This window comes from Phoxinus phoxinus, assembly GCF_949152265.1.
Source record: "Phoxinus phoxinus genome assembly, chromosome: 17".
NCBI lineage: Eukaryota > Metazoa > Chordata > Actinopteri > Cypriniformes > Leuciscidae > Phoxinus > Phoxinus phoxinus.
The window spans coordinates 28,240,663-28,262,137 of record NC_136892.1 but is presented as its reverse complement, the minus strand read 5'-3'; the positions used below and the strand labels follow the sequence as shown (position 1 = coordinate 28,262,137).

General features: G+C 37.8%; 1 protein-coding gene across 2 annotated transcripts in view; it reads left to right on the top strand.

Moving 5' to 3' along the window:
* The window catches only part of col5a1 (procollagen, type V, alpha 1), a 102,946-nt gene that overhangs the window by 64,603 nt on the left and 16,868 nt on the right, over positions 1 to 21,475 (top strand). For both annotated transcript variants that reach the window (XM_079586878.1, XM_079586877.1), the window contains exons 10-43: positions 2,106 to 2,147; positions 3,378 to 3,440; positions 3,658 to 3,732; positions 4,979 to 5,071; positions 5,156 to 5,212; positions 5,294 to 5,347; positions 5,476 to 5,529; positions 5,634 to 5,687; positions 5,889 to 5,942; positions 6,428 to 6,481; positions 6,589 to 6,633; positions 7,214 to 7,267; positions 7,406 to 7,450; positions 7,541 to 7,594; positions 7,684 to 7,728; positions 7,879 to 7,932; positions 8,162 to 8,206; positions 8,310 to 8,363; positions 9,920 to 9,964; positions 10,321 to 10,374; positions 11,979 to 12,086; positions 12,785 to 12,838; positions 13,233 to 13,286; positions 15,032 to 15,076; positions 15,194 to 15,247; positions 15,797 to 15,841; positions 15,938 to 15,991; positions 16,098 to 16,151; positions 16,233 to 16,286; positions 17,990 to 18,097; positions 18,220 to 18,309; positions 19,309 to 19,362; positions 20,355 to 20,462; positions 20,552 to 20,659. In XM_079586878.1, the coding sequence (XP_079443004.1) occupies positions 2,106 to 2,147; positions 3,378 to 3,440; positions 3,658 to 3,732; positions 4,979 to 5,071; positions 5,156 to 5,212; positions 5,294 to 5,347; positions 5,476 to 5,529; positions 5,634 to 5,687; positions 5,889 to 5,942; positions 6,428 to 6,481; positions 6,589 to 6,633; positions 7,214 to 7,267; positions 7,406 to 7,450; positions 7,541 to 7,594; positions 7,684 to 7,728; positions 7,879 to 7,932; positions 8,162 to 8,206; positions 8,310 to 8,363; positions 9,920 to 9,964; positions 10,321 to 10,374; positions 11,979 to 12,086; positions 12,785 to 12,838; positions 13,233 to 13,286; positions 15,032 to 15,076; positions 15,194 to 15,247; positions 15,797 to 15,841; positions 15,938 to 15,991; positions 16,098 to 16,151; positions 16,233 to 16,286; positions 17,990 to 18,097; positions 18,220 to 18,309; positions 19,309 to 19,362; positions 20,355 to 20,462; positions 20,552 to 20,659 (2,085 nt within the window). The remainder of the gene's footprint in view (positions 1 to 2,105; positions 2,148 to 3,377; positions 3,441 to 3,657; positions 3,733 to 4,978; positions 5,072 to 5,155; positions 5,213 to 5,293; positions 5,348 to 5,475; positions 5,530 to 5,633; positions 5,688 to 5,888; positions 5,943 to 6,427; positions 6,482 to 6,588; positions 6,634 to 7,213; positions 7,268 to 7,405; positions 7,451 to 7,540; positions 7,595 to 7,683; positions 7,729 to 7,878; positions 7,933 to 8,161; positions 8,207 to 8,309; positions 8,364 to 9,919; positions 9,965 to 10,320; positions 10,375 to 11,978; positions 12,087 to 12,784; positions 12,839 to 13,232; positions 13,287 to 15,031; positions 15,077 to 15,193; positions 15,248 to 15,796; positions 15,842 to 15,937; positions 15,992 to 16,097; positions 16,152 to 16,232; positions 16,287 to 17,989; positions 18,098 to 18,219; positions 18,310 to 19,308; positions 19,363 to 20,354; positions 20,463 to 20,551; positions 20,660 to 21,475) is intronic.

Here is a 21,475-nt window from a genome sequence, read left to right as displayed (position 1 = left end):
AGTGTTGTTTCAGAGTCGAGGAAAAGCACAAACTTACAGATCAGGACAGCTGGTTTTAATGAAGGATGACCATGTGCTTTAGAGAAAGAAAAATGCTTAAATCACATGCTTCTTTCTGCAAGCACCCACATTCTCTCTCGTTTCTGCAAACACACACAAACTGATGTCCACTCTGTGTTTTTTGGCATGTAAGGAACGCACCAAAACAAAGCGAACATGCCCAGTGCCACGACAGCACACGGCATCTTTACAAAGCGCCAGATTAGACCAAGATGTTCCAATGAACAAATGCAGTTGTCTTCCGTTCTTTTTTTAATCTAATAGTTAAAATCCCTGAGTTAACTTTACACCCTGTCTCTAATGATCCTCTGCTTTGGGCTCTGGACCTCTCAGTGACGGTCATATAATCTTCATAGGCTTGCGAGCACATTTTGATCAGTAATTGATCATGACTGATGTCTTCCAGACAGAACAGCTTGAATGTCCTGACACAGATCACGGTATATTTGGTTACAGCTGATTCGTTTTAATTAAGAATTTCCCTCGCATATTTGCCATGATACACACAATATTTACCTCTCCATTACACTGTGCCTCGTTTAAAAAATGCCCCGGACAAACATACAATCTTACCGACGTGATCCGGGACGCCATTAAAATACTCCACGTGTGTCTGACGCCGGGATCCTCTGAAGTCTGTGTAAACTGTCGGCAGACTCAAGCGCATGAAGTCTGTCAGAAACTGAGCGTGTATCTGTGAACTGTATCCAGTGTAGACAGCGTCAGTGATTATAATGGGCTTATAATGAAGGCAAGTGTCAGCCGTAAAGCGACTGAATGCCAGTGGGCGGGGCCTATGGCGTGATGATGTATAACTATTCGTTAGTGTCTCTCTCTGGATGCAGTCATATGCAAATGTATTTGTAAATCCCACAAACGAGCCATTTCGTGAACTTGATTAAATAATGCTTTGTTTCTAATGAGGAAGTCGTTTTAAACTGTGAAACTTGCAGAATGTTTTAATGGTACAAAAACCTCTTATATGTCAAAAGATCGAGGCAAATTTGATTTCTCATGTCATGACCCCTTTAATAAATAAATAATAAATAAATAATATTTTATTTGAGCATTTATGCAGTTAGCAGACACATTTATCCAAAGCAACTTACAAATGTGGAACATCACAATATACAATTATTTCACAAATATAGTTCATTATAAATGTGTGCTGTTTATGGTTATCAAACAATCATTGCCAGTTTTATAATAGTTTCGTCACTCACAAGTTTTCGTAAACAAATCTCCTTTATGCCCCTAATGCTAGAGTCCAATATTTTGAGGCATGTATTAATGGACTACAATGTTTTTAAATCCTCTAGAACAATTTTTTTTTAATTCGGTTGATTCATATGAAAAATATAAAATATAAATATTAGTTAAAAAACTTTCTTTGGCAATTAAATTAAAATTAAAGCTATATAGAAATATAGAGGCTATTAAAAATAAAATGATAAAAACTAAATAAATGAAAATGATAAAAGCACAACAAAATTACTAAAACTAATGCTATGATTAAAATGAAAACTGAAAATATAAAATATAAGATCATTCAAATATAAACTTCAAAAACCTTTTCATAGTTTGCTTGGTTTTAATCTGTTTCTCGCCTTGAAAATAACTGTAAAAGATGTCCCGATAGAGCGTCCCATCATCCAATCCTTACATCCAATTTTAGAACTGGAACTTTAGGATTTATTTTAGAAGTTTTTCTGCTGAATGTTCTAGAATGTTCAGTCTGCTGTGTTTCAGTTTGTTTCACACACACACACACACACACACACACACACACACACACACACACACACACACACACACACACACACACACACACACACACACACACACACACACACACACACACACACACACACACACACACACACACACAGTGTCAGCCCACAGACTTGAAATAAAAAAGGATAAGGGAAACTGTAAATGATTGATTTTGACCAAAGCTGTGGTGGTCTCACACTTAAGATCTTATATTTGTGTTGAAGGTTGTGTTATGCTGTAATGTGTGTGTGTGTGTTATTCTGTTCTTGTAGGGAATGCTGGTCGAAGGCCCACCTGGTCCAGAGGGTCCCACAGTAAGTCTACGTGTGTGTGTGTGTGTGTGTGTGTGTGTGTGTGTGTGTGTGTGTGTGTGTGTGTGTGTGTGTGTGTGTGTGTGTGTGTGTGTGTAAAGGACTTTGAAACTCTAGTTTGCCAATTTACAAGCAACTTGTAATTTAAACCAGTTAAACTACAGTCAAGCTACCTTTATTTAGCTTTATCTACCTTTATTTTGCTAAACTGCAAGTTACTAAAAAGGTTGATAATTATGCCGAAGCTTTTTAAGGAGACAATCTCTCTTACTAAAGACCCGATGTATTTTTCTGGCATAAAACAATATTAATTGTATGACTAAATTACAATACTTAAAAACAAACAGTGTTGTAGTTTACTAAAGGTAAAAGTAATTAAAATAATTAAAAATGGTTTTAATTATTGAAAAAAACATATATATATATTGAAAAAAAACTGAAAAATGTGAAATAGCTTAAAATAAAACTGAAATTAAAAATAAGTTAAAGCTATATAGAAATATATAAAAATGTATTTGAATACAAATGGCAAAAACAACTAAATAGCTAAAACCTAAAATAAAATAAAAATAATAGATTATTAATTAAACAAAAAAATAAAAAGAAATGAGAAATGTTGGTTTGGCAACTAAATAAAATAAATGAAGTTGAAGTACTAAAATTGCTAAACTAAACTAAAAAAAAAAAAAAAAAAATTAAAGCTATATAGAAATATATATATATATATATATAGCAATTTAAAAATATATAAATATTGTAACAGTATTGAAATAATATTAAGATAACACTGAAAATAAAACGATGGAAAATAAAGCTGATAGACGGCAGTATTTAACAAAAACAGGATTTGTCCCAAAACTAATTGAGAGAGAAACTGTACATTGTAACAGTAGTTATAAAAATAGTGTTGTAAACCGTAGCTATTAACTGGGAACCCTGAACTGTTTAAGGCTCAGTGACTATTGCTGACAATGCTAAACAGCTGTATGTCTGTTTTGTTTCTTCAGTTTCATTCTTGACCTACTTATTAGTAAAGCAACTCTTCTCTCAGCTGGTGAATTGATGGAATTGATGGCTCTATTGGGACTATAACAACATGAGTATGAGAAACTGAGCAATGGGAAGAGTCCAGCAGTGATCTAGAGTCTTACTGGACCAACACCCATGCGTGTGTGTGTGTGTGTTTGCAGCGGCTTTATGTGTGTTTCTGACAGTACCTTTGTGTTGTTCCAGGGTCTGCCCGGCCCGCCAGGTTCAACGGGATCCCCGGGTAGTTCTGGAGATCCTGGTGAGAGGGTAAGAAACCATGATATATATATAAGTATTATAAAATAAATTGAAGCCTATTTTACCATTACTATTTTTTTAATTGTTACATACATTTATAAGATATATATGAATATGAAGAATATGACCTGGACATTTATCCATACTGTATAATTAAATTTATTCGAAACTTTTTAGAACCTGCTTGCTGTTTTATGCATTACCCTCAATCCTCTGCTCTCGACAGGGTCTTCCTGGTCGCGCTGGTCTGCCTGGAGCCGATGGTCTTCCAGGACCTCCAGGGACCGTCCTGATGTTGCCTGTATGTAATTCTGAGCACACCACATGCACATTTACAAAAACTAAACTACACGTTCAAATTTCAAATTTTCACACATGCTTTTAGCTTGGCCCCATTTAACTGTACTGAGATCAGTTTTAGCCTGTCATAATGAATGTTAATAGATGTTAGTTCTTGATTTTCATTTAGTGGTTCAACAGTGATAATTATGTCAAAGAGATTTCAGAAACATAATCGTCCCTTTGCTGCTGTGATCCCCTCTCAATCATGCGCTGTGACACATTTCACAGATTCCACATTCGCTTTTCCCAAATTTCCTCTTTCCCAGCTGTTACTCCGATATAGTTTTTTTTATTATTATTCCGGAACGTGTAGAGACTCCACAATGTCCTTCAGTCGAGGGTTCTGGAATGCTTCCATAACAAATCCAGATGTTCTAGAACACCACAGTTAAAATGATGTTGTCCGGTGTGTGTATACGTGTTTACGTCAACATTTGATTGTAATTAAACCCCACCCTATACACTACCTCTACTCAATCCGAAGAAATACTCTTGAAAACCAATACAGAGTCATGAAGCAACCAACGGCACTGCTCATGAGGATCACTTTAAAACTAGCAGATTACTCTTGGAAGTGTAGTGATTAAGTTCAGCCACCAGATGGCAGCGCTGACCCACGCACACACAGATGAAACCGCATACTACATACTAGTCACATAATTTAGCCTTAGTTATTTGATATGGGAAAAGAATACTAAAAAGTAGTATGGTAATCGGAATTCCATACTACCTATATTATATTTTTGCAGTATGTACTTTACTGTTTTATTTTATTAAAACACCTATCTTATTTTTAAACACATTTTATGTAACATTTTTAAATAGGTGGAACACTTTAAAGCTTTTTATATATATATATTTTTTTTAATATTCAGATTTACTGTATTTATATCTATAACTAAATGCCACTCATTGAATTTAGCATGAAAGTTAAAAATAATGTTGAATTTATGTCTTTTACCATTAATTAAAAAAAAAAACAATATTGTGCAGTATGCAAAATGCAGTATGCTAGTATTCACTTCTGAACACTTCCATCTTCCGTATGCATGTCTGCCTCACAGATTGATGTGGTGTCTTACTTTTGAACATCCACAACGAATCATCCAGTCAGTGTTAGGATGAAACACATTCATTTTCACTTTTGCTGGCATGTGTAACGTGTTGTTTTCAGTCTGAATGTTAATAGTTTTGTGTCTCTGCAGTTCCGCATGAGTACAGGAGGGGACAGTGGACATAAAGGTCCTGCTGTTTCTGCCCAAGAGGCTCAGATGCAAGCCATCATGCAGCAGGCCAGGGTAAAAGACACACACTTATACACATTCTATCTCACACACATGCGTCTGTATGCAAACTAATCGCTCTGTTTTATTTTGATAAAGCTGGCGATGAGGGGTCCAACTGGACCGATGGGTTTGACAGGCCGTAGTGGTCCTCTGGTATGTCGGTATACTATATCTCTATTATCATCTCATGATAGTATGTATGATTTTGTTTCATGCTTGATTTGATTTTTGCAGGGTCCTCCTGGTGTGTCTGGACTGAAAGGAGAGTCTGGAGAAGGAGGACCTCAGGTAGGCATCACAAATTACCCACGATCCTCAGCTATGTGTGCCAACTCTATTTAGATGACAATCAAAGGCACTTCAATGCAAGATAGAGCTGTTCTGAGACCTGTGTGTGTGTGTGTGTGTGTGTTTAGGGTCCTCGTGGTCCACTGGGATCCGCAGGCCCTCCTGGAAAGCCTGGTAGAAGGGTAAGTTTGCGTTTTGTCCAGAACCACTGAGTCTGTGCAGAAGCCTGAGTGATTATTATTGACTTATTGATTTATGAACAAGAATGATGTTTTCTGTGGCACAGGGGCGACCCGGCTCAGATGGAGCCAGAGGGATGCCTGGACAGACGGGAACAAAGGTAAAACTGAAGAAGATTGACATATCGACAGACTTCTTTTATCAAAACATACAGTTATGATACAGTACGATCAATAAAAAGTAAATAGGGTCAATTTGATAGCATGTAGACAGAGTACAGTTGATGATTATTATTATTATTATTATTTTTTAAGTGAATATCCTGCATTTCTGAACTCTTTCCTGTCTGTGTGCTTCACAGGGTGACAGAGGATTCGATGGTCTTGCTGGTTTGCCCGGTGAAAAGGGGCACAGGGTAAACACTTTAAAAAAAAAACTTTATTATTTAATATTATTATTATTATTTTAACTCTCTGGAATACATGATTATGATTGGCCAATCTTAAGAAAATTATTTCAGATGATCTCATCATTTAATATCCATTTGATGATTTATTTGGCAGTAAAAGGGTCACATGCTATGAACATTTTAAAATAGGTGGAACACTTTAGAGCTATTTTATTATTTATTTTATTTTCAAATACGTTTTATTTTATTTTATTTGAGCATATATTAAAATGTAAGTATGTTGAACAGAGTTGATTTTTTATTTATTTTTATTTTATCAAATGGCTCACTATAATGCATGATTCTGATTGGTGAATCTTAAACAAATTTCAGTTGATGTCAACATTCAATGTCCATTTGATAATTTATTTGGCAGTAATCATGCAAAAGGAAATGCAAACATCATGTATTTTTATATATGAATATTGACGAGTGTGTCTCTGGTGTTGTAGGGTGAGACGGGACCTCAGGGGCCGCCTGGGCCTTCAGGAGAGGATGGAGAAAGAGTACGAGCTCCTTATTGAATCCCTTCGTATTTCCTTCATCATCTGTACAATCTTTCTTTATCTAATCTAAATGGATCATAATAATGACATAACTTCCTGTATCCCAGGGCGACGACGGTGAGGTCGGACCCAGGGGTCTGCCCGGAGAACCGGTGAGTTAATATTTCCTCCAGTATCGTATCCCAGCATGCACTCGTATCCTCTCTAACCCATCATTATTGTAAAGTGTTATGTGATGTAGCGTTTCCTCCAGTTTAGTGAAACCACAAATGCATGTCACTCATTTTTTGAGGCATTTTGCTCATTATGGATGTGAAGTGATATAATCAATCAGAGAGAGGAAGTGTAGTGGGGATGGAAAAGGTTTAGTCAATTAAGCACTAGTTTAACACTCTGTCCAGCAGGGTGCGCTCCATATTCACCATTTAGATTGGGAGCAACTTTGACATAAACACACTCAGTTATGTCCGATAAGATATTTAAAGTACGCTTAAAGTCAGCATTAAATATTTCTATGCCTCGGAAATAAATTGTACTTTAGGCAAATATGTTTCAAATGAAGCACATGAGACGAAGAGTCATATATGTTGTTTAGAAAAACTGTTTTATTTAACATGCATGGTGAGGTCACATGACCAGACGAATGCTACCCACTTTATCTGTGTGACGCCGCTATTATCTGACTTTTCCTGCTGAACACAACTCTCTGTTTCCCTGCTTTCTCTTGTCCAGGGTCCTCGGGGTTTGTTGGGCCCCAAAGGTCCCCAGGGGTCCCCAGGACCTCCCGTGAGTACATACTTTATCTGAATCAATTATTTAGATTCTAACTGAATCAAGTCATCAACCGTCATGTTATTTTTTACACTTACTCTATGATTAATGTTTAATCTAAGTATGTTTTCATTTATTTTGATCTCGTTTTAGGGTGTGACTGGTATGGACGGACATCCAGGACCTAAAGGAAACATTGTAAGTCTGAGACGTGTCGCACACACTCTGGCACCCAAACACGCTTATACACGCATTCACTTTATAATCCTTCTGTTTTCCACCCATCAGGGTCCTCAAGGTGAGCCAGGTCCTCCTGGACAACAAGGCAACCCCGGAGCTCAGGTATTGATCAAGCCACGCCCACTTAGACACCGTAGAGCCCGCCCCTCATCGACTTCACATTAACCTTTACTCCTGTCCTCCTTCCACAGGGACTTGCAGGTCCTCAGGGAGCGATCGGACCTCCAGGAGAGAAGGTGAGATTGGAAGGATGGTTCTCTGGTTAATGGATTAGTGCCTTTATATTGAGTTTCCAATGTGACTAGAACTAGAAGATGATTTGAAACAGGAAGTGTGTGTGAGTGTTAATGGATTGTGAGTGCTTATGCTGGTTTTTCCCTCTTCAGGGTCCCAATGGAAAACCAGGCTTACCGGGAATGCCAGGAGCCGACGGACCTCCGGTGAGTCCGGGAAATAGACACGCACACACACACGCGCTGCTGCACATCTATTCATCTCAAGCTCTATTGTTCGTGTATCAGAGAGATTTCATTGTATTAATAATTACAGTACAGTGATCTAGCTGGCAATTCTTTCTTCACTGACACGCATTGTTCAGATCCGTTCTCAAAGCTTTTTCTATCCACACGGAAAATATTCATTCTCTTTATCTTTGTGTCACAAACACAGGGCCACCCAGGAAAAGAAGGGCCGTCAGGAGAGAAAGGAAACTTGGTACATTTTTATCCTTCATTCTTCTATCTAATGAGTTTTTATAAAGACAATTCTCTTGCATAATGTAGCTTATTATTAATCACTCAATCATTCAACTTTACAGGGACCTCCTGGTCCTCAAGGGCCAATCGGATATCCTGGGCCTCGAGGTGTAAAGGTAGGTGTTTCTTGCATCTCAATGGTACTAGAAGTACTCAACACAATCTCTGATCGGTCAGTAGATATTAGTGTAGCTCAATAGCAGGAAGATGTCAGTGAAATGTCACACAATTCGCTACTGAGTTTTGCCCCCAGCTTTTTCCCGATAAAAAGAAAACCCTGCTAATGTTTCTGATACTTTCCTGAGGCAGAATCATCTAAACTTTTCATATTTGTCTTCCAAAACGTAGTGAACTTCCTACCTAGACAGCATTTAAGGCATTAAAGAAAATACCGGAACCCACCATTTTTAAAAGCCGTGTAAACACACATATACCGGTACTTACTCCACAAACAGAAAGCGAATGTCACCTTCGTCAGCGCTGTTGTGATCTTTTCTCAGTCTCGATGATATGTACCACTGCAAGTTGTCATAGGAGATTTCGTCTCTTATACCCCGTACACATTGTACGATTTTGGGCTGTCCCAGACGAAAGATGACCAATCGTGGCGATATCTGTGGTTGTGGCTCCTAAACAGTGGTCGTACGCCGTACAGTGAGAGAGGCTCAAAGACAGCCGTTGTCAAGGTCTTGCGTCCAAAGATAGCCTGGGATCATTTTCTGACCGTTCCAGAAATGTAGCATCTCACAGTGTTTGCTGCTAGTGCTACATACGTCTACTGACTAGCCAATAGAAATGCAACATGAAATTGCATATTGATCAACTCGCATGGCGCTAAAACTTAAAACTACAGTACCTCAAGCTCCATTTGCAAAACTGGGATGCCAAGTTGTCTCTTTTCCCTAGCAATGACCGCATCCATATTCTCCTCTTTCGCTTTCTCCACTTTTTTCAGTGCCTATAGAAACCACAACTATCAAAGTGCCTGTAGCAGGCATTAGACCCCTTTTTACCTCGTTCAATCTACATTCCATCTCAGTTATCACAAAACCCACGACACATGATGACAAAAACTGATAAATGGTAAATCTAAATGGTTGGTAAATGCTGTGCTTAAATGATATTGCTGTCGGCCGGCTTACGTCACTTCAGAGTTCCTACTGGGGGACCCAAAAGCAACCAGAAAAGGGAAAATGTAGTTCTCAGGGGACCACCCTGCTTGCTAGTCCCATATCAGTCGCTCACGTTCGACGTAACGTTGACGTCTCCTGTTCCCTCCTTCAGGGAACGAGGGTTACATTAGTAACCGAGACGTTTCTATAACTACCCGCTGTGAAAGCCCCTATTCAGTTAGGATGCTTGTTTGCCTATCTAGCTTTGCAACATTCTAACACAAAAGTCTATTAGAATCAGTTGTGAGTGGAATCTCCCATGCACTTTGCGTTCTAAATCTGTCACTTATGAGGTTCCAGCTCAGTTAGGATGCTGCCTATGTAGATAGAAGAGGACAAGGTGGCTTGCTCGGGTTTGGAACAGAGCTTTTATCACCTTCATGGTTTATGAACAGCGTTCGCGAGACCGTGAGTCCATCATAGGGGTTTAGGTTCTCGGAGGTTTGGATGGACTCTGTTGATCTCAGTTCTTTTTTTTCGTTCGCTCTTTCTATCCGCAGGGTGCTGATGGAGTCCGCGGGCTGAAAGGAGGCAAGGGTGAAAAGGTAATTTTAGAGTGTGTTCGTGTGACTGTGTCTGTATGGATACGAGCTGTTGTGTGTGTGTGTGCGTTTGCCGGCGGCTAATGCACTGCTCCTGTGTCATTAATGTTTCATTTCTGCTTCTGAATATGGAAACCATAACATACTCCAAGATGCATTTTTGACCTTCTCGCTTTGGTCATTAAAAAGTTTGATCCTGCGAGAGTGCAGCAGGAAAATAAGATCAGGCCCCGGCAAATAGCAGAAATAGCAGTTGCCATGGAGATCGGTCCCTTCGCATTTGTCAAAAAAGGGGTATTATGTGCGTAAGGAAGTTTGCAACGCTCTCAGTGTCAAATCTTCATCTCTTTCTTTCTCAGGGAGAAGATGGATTTCCTGGATTTAAAGGAGATATGGGCATCAAAGGGGACAGGGTAAGATACTTATTCTCAGGTTGAAGGGTTTATTTGTGTTTGGATTTATCTCTGGGGAATTATGGGATTTGATCTTTCCTCTCTGTCTCTTTACACTTGGGTTGATCTTTAATTCTCAGAGCGACTCTGAAGAAGCAGATAAATCACAGTGGGTCTATATTTAGTAGTGCATCACTATTACTTTTGCTCATACGCTTTGGGATTTGACCAAATATAGATGTTCACCGGACCCAAGCTGTATCTAAGGACCAGAACCTGGGGATTGGTCACATAGAAATGTGCTAAAAACCACTCAGAACACCTTAGCCATCACATATCCCCAGATGACACACTCCTGAGTCTATTTCACAGACTGTAGGATGCATTTTGCACACAAAAATGGCAAGAGATTTTGTCATTGAGGGCCCCAGAAGTCAGTTTTCCCCTCGGGCGAAGGGGACGTAATATTCACACAGCCTAATTGATCACATTTTTTGGGTGTTATAAAGTACACTGACTCGCTGCGTCGCTGGGTAAATGTCTGTGATGAGCAAGCGTGTCTCACTCTGGGTTATTAAAGGCCAATATGCAAATACTTCGGGATTTAAGTGGGTGGACATTGTCCCAAATTACCCTTTACTCTTGTTAAATGCCGTACACGCACTTCACTCTTCTCATGCTGCTGAAGTGCCCAGATTTGCCTATTAGGTCTTTTAAAGTGGCTAAACATATCAAACACACACACATTAATAGACAGATTTACTAAACAGGTCAAATTAGCGTGAGAGCGCAATCCCATAAAAGCGCAGATGGGGGTGGGAAGTCCTGCGCACAAATTATAGGACACAGCCGGATCATTTCCATAATGACCAACGCAATCTACCTACAGCAGCGCAAATTAGCGTCTGGTGTAAGACATGCTTTTTTTGGACGGTAAATAATGGAGCAAATAACAGTAAATAGACTAGCACAAACCTTAGTAAATCACCTTGCATGATTAATTTAAATACTCTCCATCCATAAATTTAGCATCTGAAAGGGAAACTCCTACAAATACACATGCTATAACGTCAGCAGCAAAAATAACTGAGTCCACGTCTTTTCAGCGCTGCAGGTCTTTAAATTTAAATTAGAAAATCACTGAAATTAGGAGATTACAATGAATAAAACAAGCAATCAAATTATAATTACAATTAAAACATTTTAATTGTAGAATTCCAGGTGTTTGAATTAATTTGAGCTTATTTTAATGCTTGTTATATCTTATTTTAAAACATTGTAAGTCATATTGAGGCCTTTGAAAACTACTCAGGAAATTAAAGGGACCATATTCTATACTTTTAAATGTATTTTTCCCATGAAGGTCACTTATAATATAAATTATACATCCAATAATAATGTTAGTCAAGGATTCTTGCACCAAAAAGTCATAATTTAGTTCTTCATGACAAGTTTCCCTTAGAATTTCTATATGTAAATGAGCTCTGATATGATTGGCTTATATATACAGTAGGTGGTTTACTGTGTTATTCATCAGAATGGGCCTCTAAATTGATTGAAAGACCTCTTGAAACTTGATGAGTGAATGCGGGTGTGTGTGTGTGTGTGTGTGTGTGTGTCTTTAGGGAGAACTTGGTGCTGCTGGTCCCAGAGGTGAAGACGGGCCTGAAGGACCCAAAGGAAGATCTGGTTTGCCTGGAGATCCTGGACCACTCGGGCCGTTGGGAGAGAAGGTGAGTGTGAAACTGAAGATGCCTAGACAGTATTTTAAGATACGCCCCTGATGCAAAGCCTGTTCCAGTAGCTACATGTTATAATATACTTTCTTTAGGCCAGATTCTATGGCAGTTCAAACTGTTCAGAAGTTTGGGGTCTAACTGTATACTCTTTGAATATATATATATATATATATATAAAAAAGTGTTTTGAGTGAAATGACTTTCACTTAATGTCTTAAAGGGACTTTACCAGTATGTATGCAATTAGCTTAGCAACATGCTAACGTCAAACTCCATTGAAATGAATTGTGAGTCAAGTCTCCTGTGCACTTTGCATGAGGAGAGCGTTCCAAACGTCTCAAATCAGAGGTTCTCAGTTAGGATGATGCCTATGTAGACAGAAAGGCAAGTTTTGTAACAGAGAGAACATTCACTTTGTCAATAAACTGAGGGCTTTATTTATCTTAATTCTGGAGTCACGGAAGCAAAGCAAAGTTGACTTTGTTATTGCACCTTTTCCAATAAAATCAGCTTTCATTCTTCATTCTGGGAAAGGCTAACAAGATTAGAGCACTAACAAAACAGAATCAACAGGAGTATAAAACATTATATACAGTAGCATTTGAATATGCAAATGATCCAATATCATTCCCAATATCAAGTGTTTTGTCACGACTGATTAGTTTTGTTTCTTCTGTGTACTTTGGTTTTAGGGTAAGCTTGGTGTACCTGGGTTACCAGGCTATCCGGGAAGACAAGGCCCCAAGGTAAATATACCCCATCTGCCTGTGATTACCCAGCATCCACAGCATTCGTGTTCGAGTGTGTGCATGTATTGATATAAGGACAAGGTTGTGTGTGTGCGCATGCATTAGAGCGGGTTTGGAAGGCAGACATGTTTGAACTTCTTGATCAAAGCTAAGTGGATTTACCCATAATGCCATCTGGTGTCAGCTTTCCGTTTGACCGTGACCCAGCATGCACTGCTGCAACAGCACTTTTCTTCCCTTCTCCTCATTTTATCTCTCTCTCCCTCCTCGCTTTGATGGACCTGTGAATTAATCTCTCTCTCTCTCTCTCTCTCTCTCTCTCTCTCTCTCTCTCTCTCTCTCTCTCTCTCTCTCTCTCTCTCTCTTTTTTTTTTTCTCTTTCTCTCTTTAGGGTTCTCAAGGATTCCAGGGATTCCAAGGAGCCAGTGGAGAGAAAGGCACAAGGGTGTGTTAAAAAGAAATCCATGTGGAGTTTTCCTCTCTTTTTATTTCTCTCACACACCCTCTTTCCTTATCCTATATTTATTTTTTTGAGTGCAGAAAGATATACTCCCTCTGGTTTTCTTTTGAGTATATTAATTTTGAGAAAGAAATGCATGATGATCATGTAACATAATCCAAAATATATATAATATAGTATAGAATATGTCAGATGTAATATAAGCCATTTTAATAAATGGCCATTTTGATGAATCCTGTGAAGTGAGCAAGAAAATCAACTCTTCTATTCCAATTAGACTTATTCTCTGTCATGTGATATCAAAATGCAATTCAGAAGTATGAAGGGTTATTAATCGTAACTAAAACTAACACTATTAAAAACATTTTTGTAATTGAAATAAAGCTGACAATAAAATACAATATAAAAATTAGATGGATAAACTTAAACTAAATGAAAATTAGAAATAATAAAATAAAATAAGTTTAATTTAAAGCACTAAAATTGCTAACTGAAATAAAAACAATAATCAACCAAAATAGTAAAATAAAATAAAATTACAAATGCACATAACTAAATTACTGAAAATTAAAGTGAAAAGTGAAAATATAAAAATTAAAGTTAATTCAAAATATTAGTTAAAAATATAATGGTATACAAGTTTACACAACATTGTTATACCAAACCTGTTATACTGGTATACCAAACCAGATACCCATAATGATATATTAGGCAGAATATATTATGCACAATGAAAGTGGATGCATTCTGTGAAACTGACATAAATTATAATATAATCACTTATATATAATAAAAGTGGTGATTTCGACTTGTGCACTATATATCAGGGGTTAGTCTCCGTGTATAGAAGCTACCAGGTCTCTGAGCTGTAGTGTGTATCAGAGCCCTTATGGCCAAGAAAAGCTGGGAAATGCCCTGAGTAAACTCACAGCTCTCCGCACGGATGCTTTATTGGCTGTATATCATCGCTTTAAGCTGAGAGCAGCAGCCGGCTGCCATTAGGAAGACAATGCAGTCTCCCATAAACACATTATAATCCAAAAACATCTCACACACACACACACACGCACACACGCACGCACGCACGCACGCACGCACGCACGCACGCACACACACACACACACACACACACACACACACACACACACACACACACACACACACGCACACGCACACACATTCACTCATATATATGCACTACAGTATAACTGAAGTGAATCATGAGAATTTACCAGCTTGTATGTATTTAGATATATCTACTTCTGCTAAATTATAATAATAAATAATGTTATTATTAAATCTTAATAACATTGAATTAATAATTATTCACACAGTGCAGTTTAATTATTATATATTATTCTTAATTTAAAAATGTATTTATTGTACTAGAGTGTATTAATTATAGCATAATATCTCATACAAATAAAACATATATCATTATTATTTTTTTTATTGTTAATTTAAAAATACTTTTTTTTTTACTAGAATGTATTAATCATTACATTAATATCCTTTAAAATAAATAATATTAAATTAACAATTATTCCCATAATTCAGTTTAATTCTGTATTATTGTTAATTCATAAATATTTATTTATTTATTTTACTCGAATGTAATAATTATAACAAATCTTTTAATAATAATATTAATAATAGGGAACTGACACAAAATATTTTTTATGTTTGAATTTTTTGCTTTAAATTCATGTGTTGTTCTCTGTCACACGTAGGGGACACTAGGGAAGGCGGGCCCCAGAGGACAGAGAGGACCCACGGTAAGGCAACAAAGTTAGGACAAAACAAATGATACGTACCCTTCTGATGACTAGTTCAGGACTGATTTCTCACACTGCTTTCTCATATTTGCACACTTCTCGTGATTCTCTCTGTAGGGACCCCGTGGTGAAAGAGGGCCAAGGGGACCAACAGGCAAAGCAGGACCAAAGGTGAGGCTGTCCTTTCCCAACACTCATTTACATTTGTAATATAATACAATGCAACATTAACAAATAAATACGATAAAACACAAATGTCATACATGCATTCACGCATTCACGCACACATAAAACAATTGTTTGGCACATAAAAATTCAATTAGGAGAAGCACACCACACCCTGACTGAAAACATTTCTGGCTTCAGGATATTTTAAACCTCTCTCATCATTTGTGGAGCGATGAAAGCTAAAAGCAGACACATTGACAGGAGCTAATGGAGCTTCTAATACATTTTAAAACGCAATGTTTGTCTCATCTGCTCAGCAAATTAAACTGCAACAGGAATTTTACCGATCTACACATCCTCCATCAGTCAAACAAATCTTTAATGGCACTCATTACCTCGGGCAATAAGCATAAGTTTTACTTTATTAATAATTGATCCCATTTGCATGGTCATTTTATACTGCATTTACAAACTGAAATATTAAAAATGTTCTGTTATATTTCCCTCCGTCTCCTTCCTTTACTCGTTTGCTTCTCCGCCACGCCTCCACAGGGCAATTCAGGAAGCGATGGCCCCCCAGGACCACCCGGTGAACGGGTACGGTATAAATAACAATTCAATCCTTCCAATGTATCGATTATTGGATATTGCTTCAGAAAGAGATTTACCTTCTATTTCTGTGCTGTTTTACAGGGTTTACTGGGACCACAGGGACCTGCTGGATTCCCCGGCCCTAAGGGTCCACCTGTATGTGATGTTAACACTATAGATATAACTATCGAAATACTTCATACATCTTGATTTTCATTATCCAATCATTTGTCCTGATTCCTCCTCTCTTTCTTGTTTTCAGGGACCTCCCGGAAAGGACGGACTGCCCGGACACCCTGGCCAGAGAGGAGAGACGGTGAGTGGCGTCTGAAATGACCACAAACACTTTCGGTCACACACTTATAGAAATAAACTCACTTATGTTTTCTTCTCACAGGGTTTCCAAGGTAAAACCGGACCTCCCGGACCCCCAGGTGTAGTCGGACCTCAGGTAAGTGGAACACAGAATGCTGATGAATTTAGAATTTTCGGAATGATTCTAGAATTCCAGAATAGTTCCACTGATAAGATTCCACTTAAACGGATTAGTTTAACGAATGAAAAAAACTGAGGGTGAATCAAAAAAAAAATAAAAAAAAAAAAAAAGCAAAAGGAAAATGAAGCCTCTTTTAAGACCATTGCATTTTTTCCCATTGTGGCATTGTTTGTATTCTCTAAAATACTAAAAACAAATATTTCTATCGACACCAGATTATTTTAATTTACTGTATTAGAATAGAGACTGAATTTTTTGAGAATAATGACAGTAGGCTGGGGAGGGAAAGAGTTCAGTTGTCATGACAATAAATAATAATAAATAAGTCCCATTATATTTATGAAGATGAATATTTCTTAGTTTTTATTTTGATGTTGGGGTGAAATATGACAATAACAGTGTTGATATTGCTTACTAAAACTAAAACTATAAAAAAATATTTTTCTGTAATTAAAATAAAGCAATCTGAAAGTATTAAAATTAAATCCCATTCAAATCATCATTACATACCATAATAGTGTATAAATAACAGTTCATTCATCCAGGACCACAATATAAAAAAAAACGTGTGATCTTTTGAAGCAAAGACCTACCAACTATACAGAACTCCCTAGCAACCACATAGCAATGTCCTGGTACGAGACAGAACCCCTCAGGAAATGTAAAAAATCTGCTTTCCAGGGCTATGCTAATTTTAGCTGTTTTTAAGCATTTTTAAGATGCTTCTACACTCTATTGTATCTTTAATGCTCTGGAGGCATCAGGCGCACTAGACTCTAGGCTGCATCTACGATCCACAGAAGAATAAAACATTATAAAGCATTTGGCTTAGAAAGCAGCACACTCCATCTGTTTCTCCTGCACCAGTACCACAGGCTGAGGCCAGAGACATGCGATACATATTCATGAGGATGTCACCATCACTCGGTCATCAGATTATCTTAAAGGTGTCCTAAGTTTGTCACTGGGGAATCCTAATGGCTCCATTAGGTTACATATGGGCCGTTTGTTGGCCTGTCTGTGCTTTGTCTCCTGACATGATGTTGTTGATGCAGTTAGATGTTGGCGCTGGCTGGGTGATGAATTATTCATAAGCAATCATGATATTCTACTTTTTATGCAAATGTTGAGGTGGGCACAGGTTTAAACTGGGCCACACACACATATGGATATTCAAGTGCACATGCTCTGCCATGCAAATGGAAGCATATAATCTGATTTTCTTTTTCTTCATGTTGCATAATTTGCATATCCACTTATCTTTTAGAAACACCTGTAGCATCTTTATTATGTTTTCCAGACTTTTTGATTGCTTACCTTGATTATACAGTAAAAACACTTTTTGAAATATGAAATGACTAATACAACAGTTCATTGTTTTCTCAAAGCATTGATCAAACATGTATCGTATGTCTTTTGAAATAGTGAATCGTTTTTGCTCTAGATTAAAAATATAATTTGAATGAAACATATTTCGATAAAGTAGCGACATACATATTAAATAAGTCATGCGCAACCTCTGTGAATTGCTTTGTTGTTATTGAATTTTCTAATTGCTTTTGAATAGAATTGATTCACTTACAAATCATCATTTGAGTTGATTCAAAGATTCATCTGCCCCAATACCTTACCCATAATCCATCTCTCTTTTTGCTCAGGGACCAACAGGTGAGACAGGACCAATGGGAGAGCGAGGTCACCCTGGACCCCCAGGACCACCCGGTGAACAGGGTCTACCTGGATCTGCTGGCAAAGAGGGAGCGAAGGTGCGACAAATTTACTCTTCAGCATTTACGAACAAAAAAATGACAAATGCACAGGAATACACCGCCGTATCTATTGGTTAGTAGTGGTTTACAACATCATATCTGGTTCTTTGTGTTCACAGGGAGATCCAGGTCCAGCAGGGCCTACCGGTAAAGACGGACCTCCAGGACTCAGAGGGTTCCCAGGCGAGAGAGGTTTACCAGGCCCTGTGGTGAGTATCAAGAATGAAACATGCGATTTAAACAATCCCATAACCCTAAGTGTTAAAGGTAGGGTAGGCAATTTTCAGAGCGGCTAGCAAATAGCAAGCTTGCTTTGAAAGCATAAGATCCCACCCTTCCTTTAGATTTCGGTTTCGCGTATCTACCCCGAAGTGATACAATTCTGTATATTTTTTTTTAAGGCCAGACAAGTAGTTTGTTAAGACTTGGTTTGTAGGGAATTACAAACCTGCGCACATATATTCAAATGCGCATAACTATAGAATTAATTCTTGATGCGCACGTGAGCGCCATCAGCGTTTCTCACAGGTTCGCGTTTAAAGTCTGTGTAGAGAGAACGGTGTCGTCTTAGCGGTCTCTAATTTAATAACTAATGATCGTTGCGACGGAAGTGAATCAATCAAAACTAACTTTAGCTGGAAAATATCTTTATTCAAGAACCGCTATAAAGCCAAAGCATTCTCTGTTACCTTAAATTACCCGTGTATCACTGTAAAGCCGCTTTGAAACAATCTACATTGTTAAAAGCGCTATATAAATAAAGATGACTTGACTTGACTAGAGAGTCTCTAAAGCCACTCCTCCTTCAAAACACATGAATTCGTACAGCAGAGTTTGCAAAGCGTCACGAGAGACGCCGTTCAACTACGTCACGTCTCAAAGCACATAAAGTAACAATACTGATGACCATAAACAACTTAAAGAGCATTTAGACCATAACTTAGTGATTGCTCTCAGGATGTGAAGAGACTTTGAACCAGCATAACAAAAAATAAAAAAATGGAACAAATCGGCTACCCTGCCTTTAAACTTTGTGTAACTCGCCCTTAAGTTTTGCTCAGGCGAGTGTGCAACTCTTTTCAAGTTTTGTTTTTAACTCTGAGCTTTTTAGTTTGTTGTTCAGTATAAATAGAACATCCCCTGTGTCTCTAACCTTCAAACATGTATGTGTTTGTGTACGTTCAGCAGTTTTATGTGTCTGTTTGCAGGGATCAGCTGGCTTGAAAGGAAGTGAAGGACCTCCAGGGCCACCTGGACCCGCTGTAAGTAGACATTGTCTGTCTTTTTGTCTGTCTTTTCTCCAAACGCTTTGTTGTTTGCTTGTTTACCTTGTTTTGTCTTTCTCTTTTATCCTTTTGCTCCACAAACTGGCTTTTCAGTGAGTATAGTGATTCAGTGAATATTATATTGATTTATATCTACAGTACCAGTCAAGCATTTGGACTCAGTTTGCTGAATCAGTTTATTTACATATAAATTAGTTTTGTATACTATTTAATTCATGTTTTAGAGTGGATAGTGTTGAAATAGCATCAACAAGGGTCCAACATACACTACCGTTCAAATGTTTGGGATCAGTACGATTTTCTTAAAATAAATGAATACTTTTATTCAGCAAGGATGCAGAAAAAAAGAGAATATTTATTTTTCCCAATTCTACTGTTTTTACTGTATTTTTTAACAAATTAAAGTAGCTTTGGTGAACATAAGAGGCTTGTTTTAAAAACATTAAAATATCTTACAGGCCCCAAACTTTGAAAGAAGAAGCTTAAGTATTTATATTAAATTTTATATTTAAATATCATGTTCATTATATATTTATTATTATTATTTAACTATGAAAAATGTAATGTGGAAAATAGTCATAAATAAAGAAACAAAGTCAAATAAGAAGTTGTGTCCAAATGTTTGACTAGTGTATGTTTATAAATCATAGATGATTATAGATTATCAAAAGGCTTGCTATTCTTCACCTCTTTTCCTTTCATGCAGTCTTGACTCCAGCATTTTTTTAATACTCAGATTTGACAGATATCTTGCTATATATAATGCTGCATAGTTATATAATCAATAACTTGCAAATGCAGTGCTTATTTCTGCATTAAAATCATAGCTTGTTTTTGTGCAATGCCGGCTGTCTACGCCTCCATATGAATTTCTCCAAGAACAAATGCATAATTAATCAGACATCATAGTAGCTAATGGTAGTCGCTGCAAGTACATTGGTTATGAAATTTCATATTGACATTCATAGGGTTCTCCTGGTGAACGTGGTCCTTCTGGCCCAGCTGGTCCTACCGGCCTACCGGGCCGACCTGGACCTCAAGGACCCCCGGGCCCCGCTGGAGAGAAAGGGGGACCTGTGAGTACACGTTTGATCTTCATTTATTATCCCATTGCACTGTCGTATGATTACAATATTCACTATATCCTCTCTCTCTCTCATATTAGGGTGAGAAAGGACCTCAAGGCCCAGCTGGTAGAGATGGTATTCAGGGACCTGTGGGGCTTCCAGGCCCGGCTGGACCCATCGGACCCCCAGGAGAGGATGGTGATAAGGTACCAAAGAAAATGAAGTGTTAGAAAGTTAGGGAAGAAGGTTTGAGGAGAGAAATGAATTAAAGATAGAGAGACATGGGCATGTAATTGATGATCATAGTTGAATCTGGTGGGTTTGCTACAGTAGATGATTAGATCAGGATGAGGAGAAGCGAAGGTCACACACACACACACACACACACACACACACACACACACACACACACACACACACACACACACACACACACACACACACACACACACACAAAACTACTCAGCTGTCAGATCAATATTTTATTTTGATGACTGTATGGATGGTTAGGGAAGAAAATTTGCAGTTAGCCTTATTGTAAATTATCTGATTTAGCTCTTAGGTGAATGTGTAAAGGAAATGACATCACCATGACACGCTCACACACACCTACACACAGAGATTTGGGGTTTGTGTAGGTGTGTGTGACACCAACATGTGTTAGCATTGGCAGTTTTAAGGTGTGAGCAATATAGTTGAAAGATGTGTGTGTCAGCTCTGCCATGTGTGACAGGTGCAAAGCCTTCTGGGAAATATAGTCAGAGAAATAAATAACAGTGTTAGTTTCCGAAAGTCTTTACAAACAAAAATGGACCAAAAAGTCTTATTGTGGGTCTTCTTTTTTTTTTACATGTCCCCTGGCAATACTATATATATTTTTGGCATGCACCATGTAAATATTTTTTTTCTACATATACAATGAAAATATCATTGCATTATTTGATTTTCCTTGGATTGCCTTGAATGCTTTGCTGTTTAAAAATGGTACGATATTTTTTGAAAGATATTAATAATTTTATTCG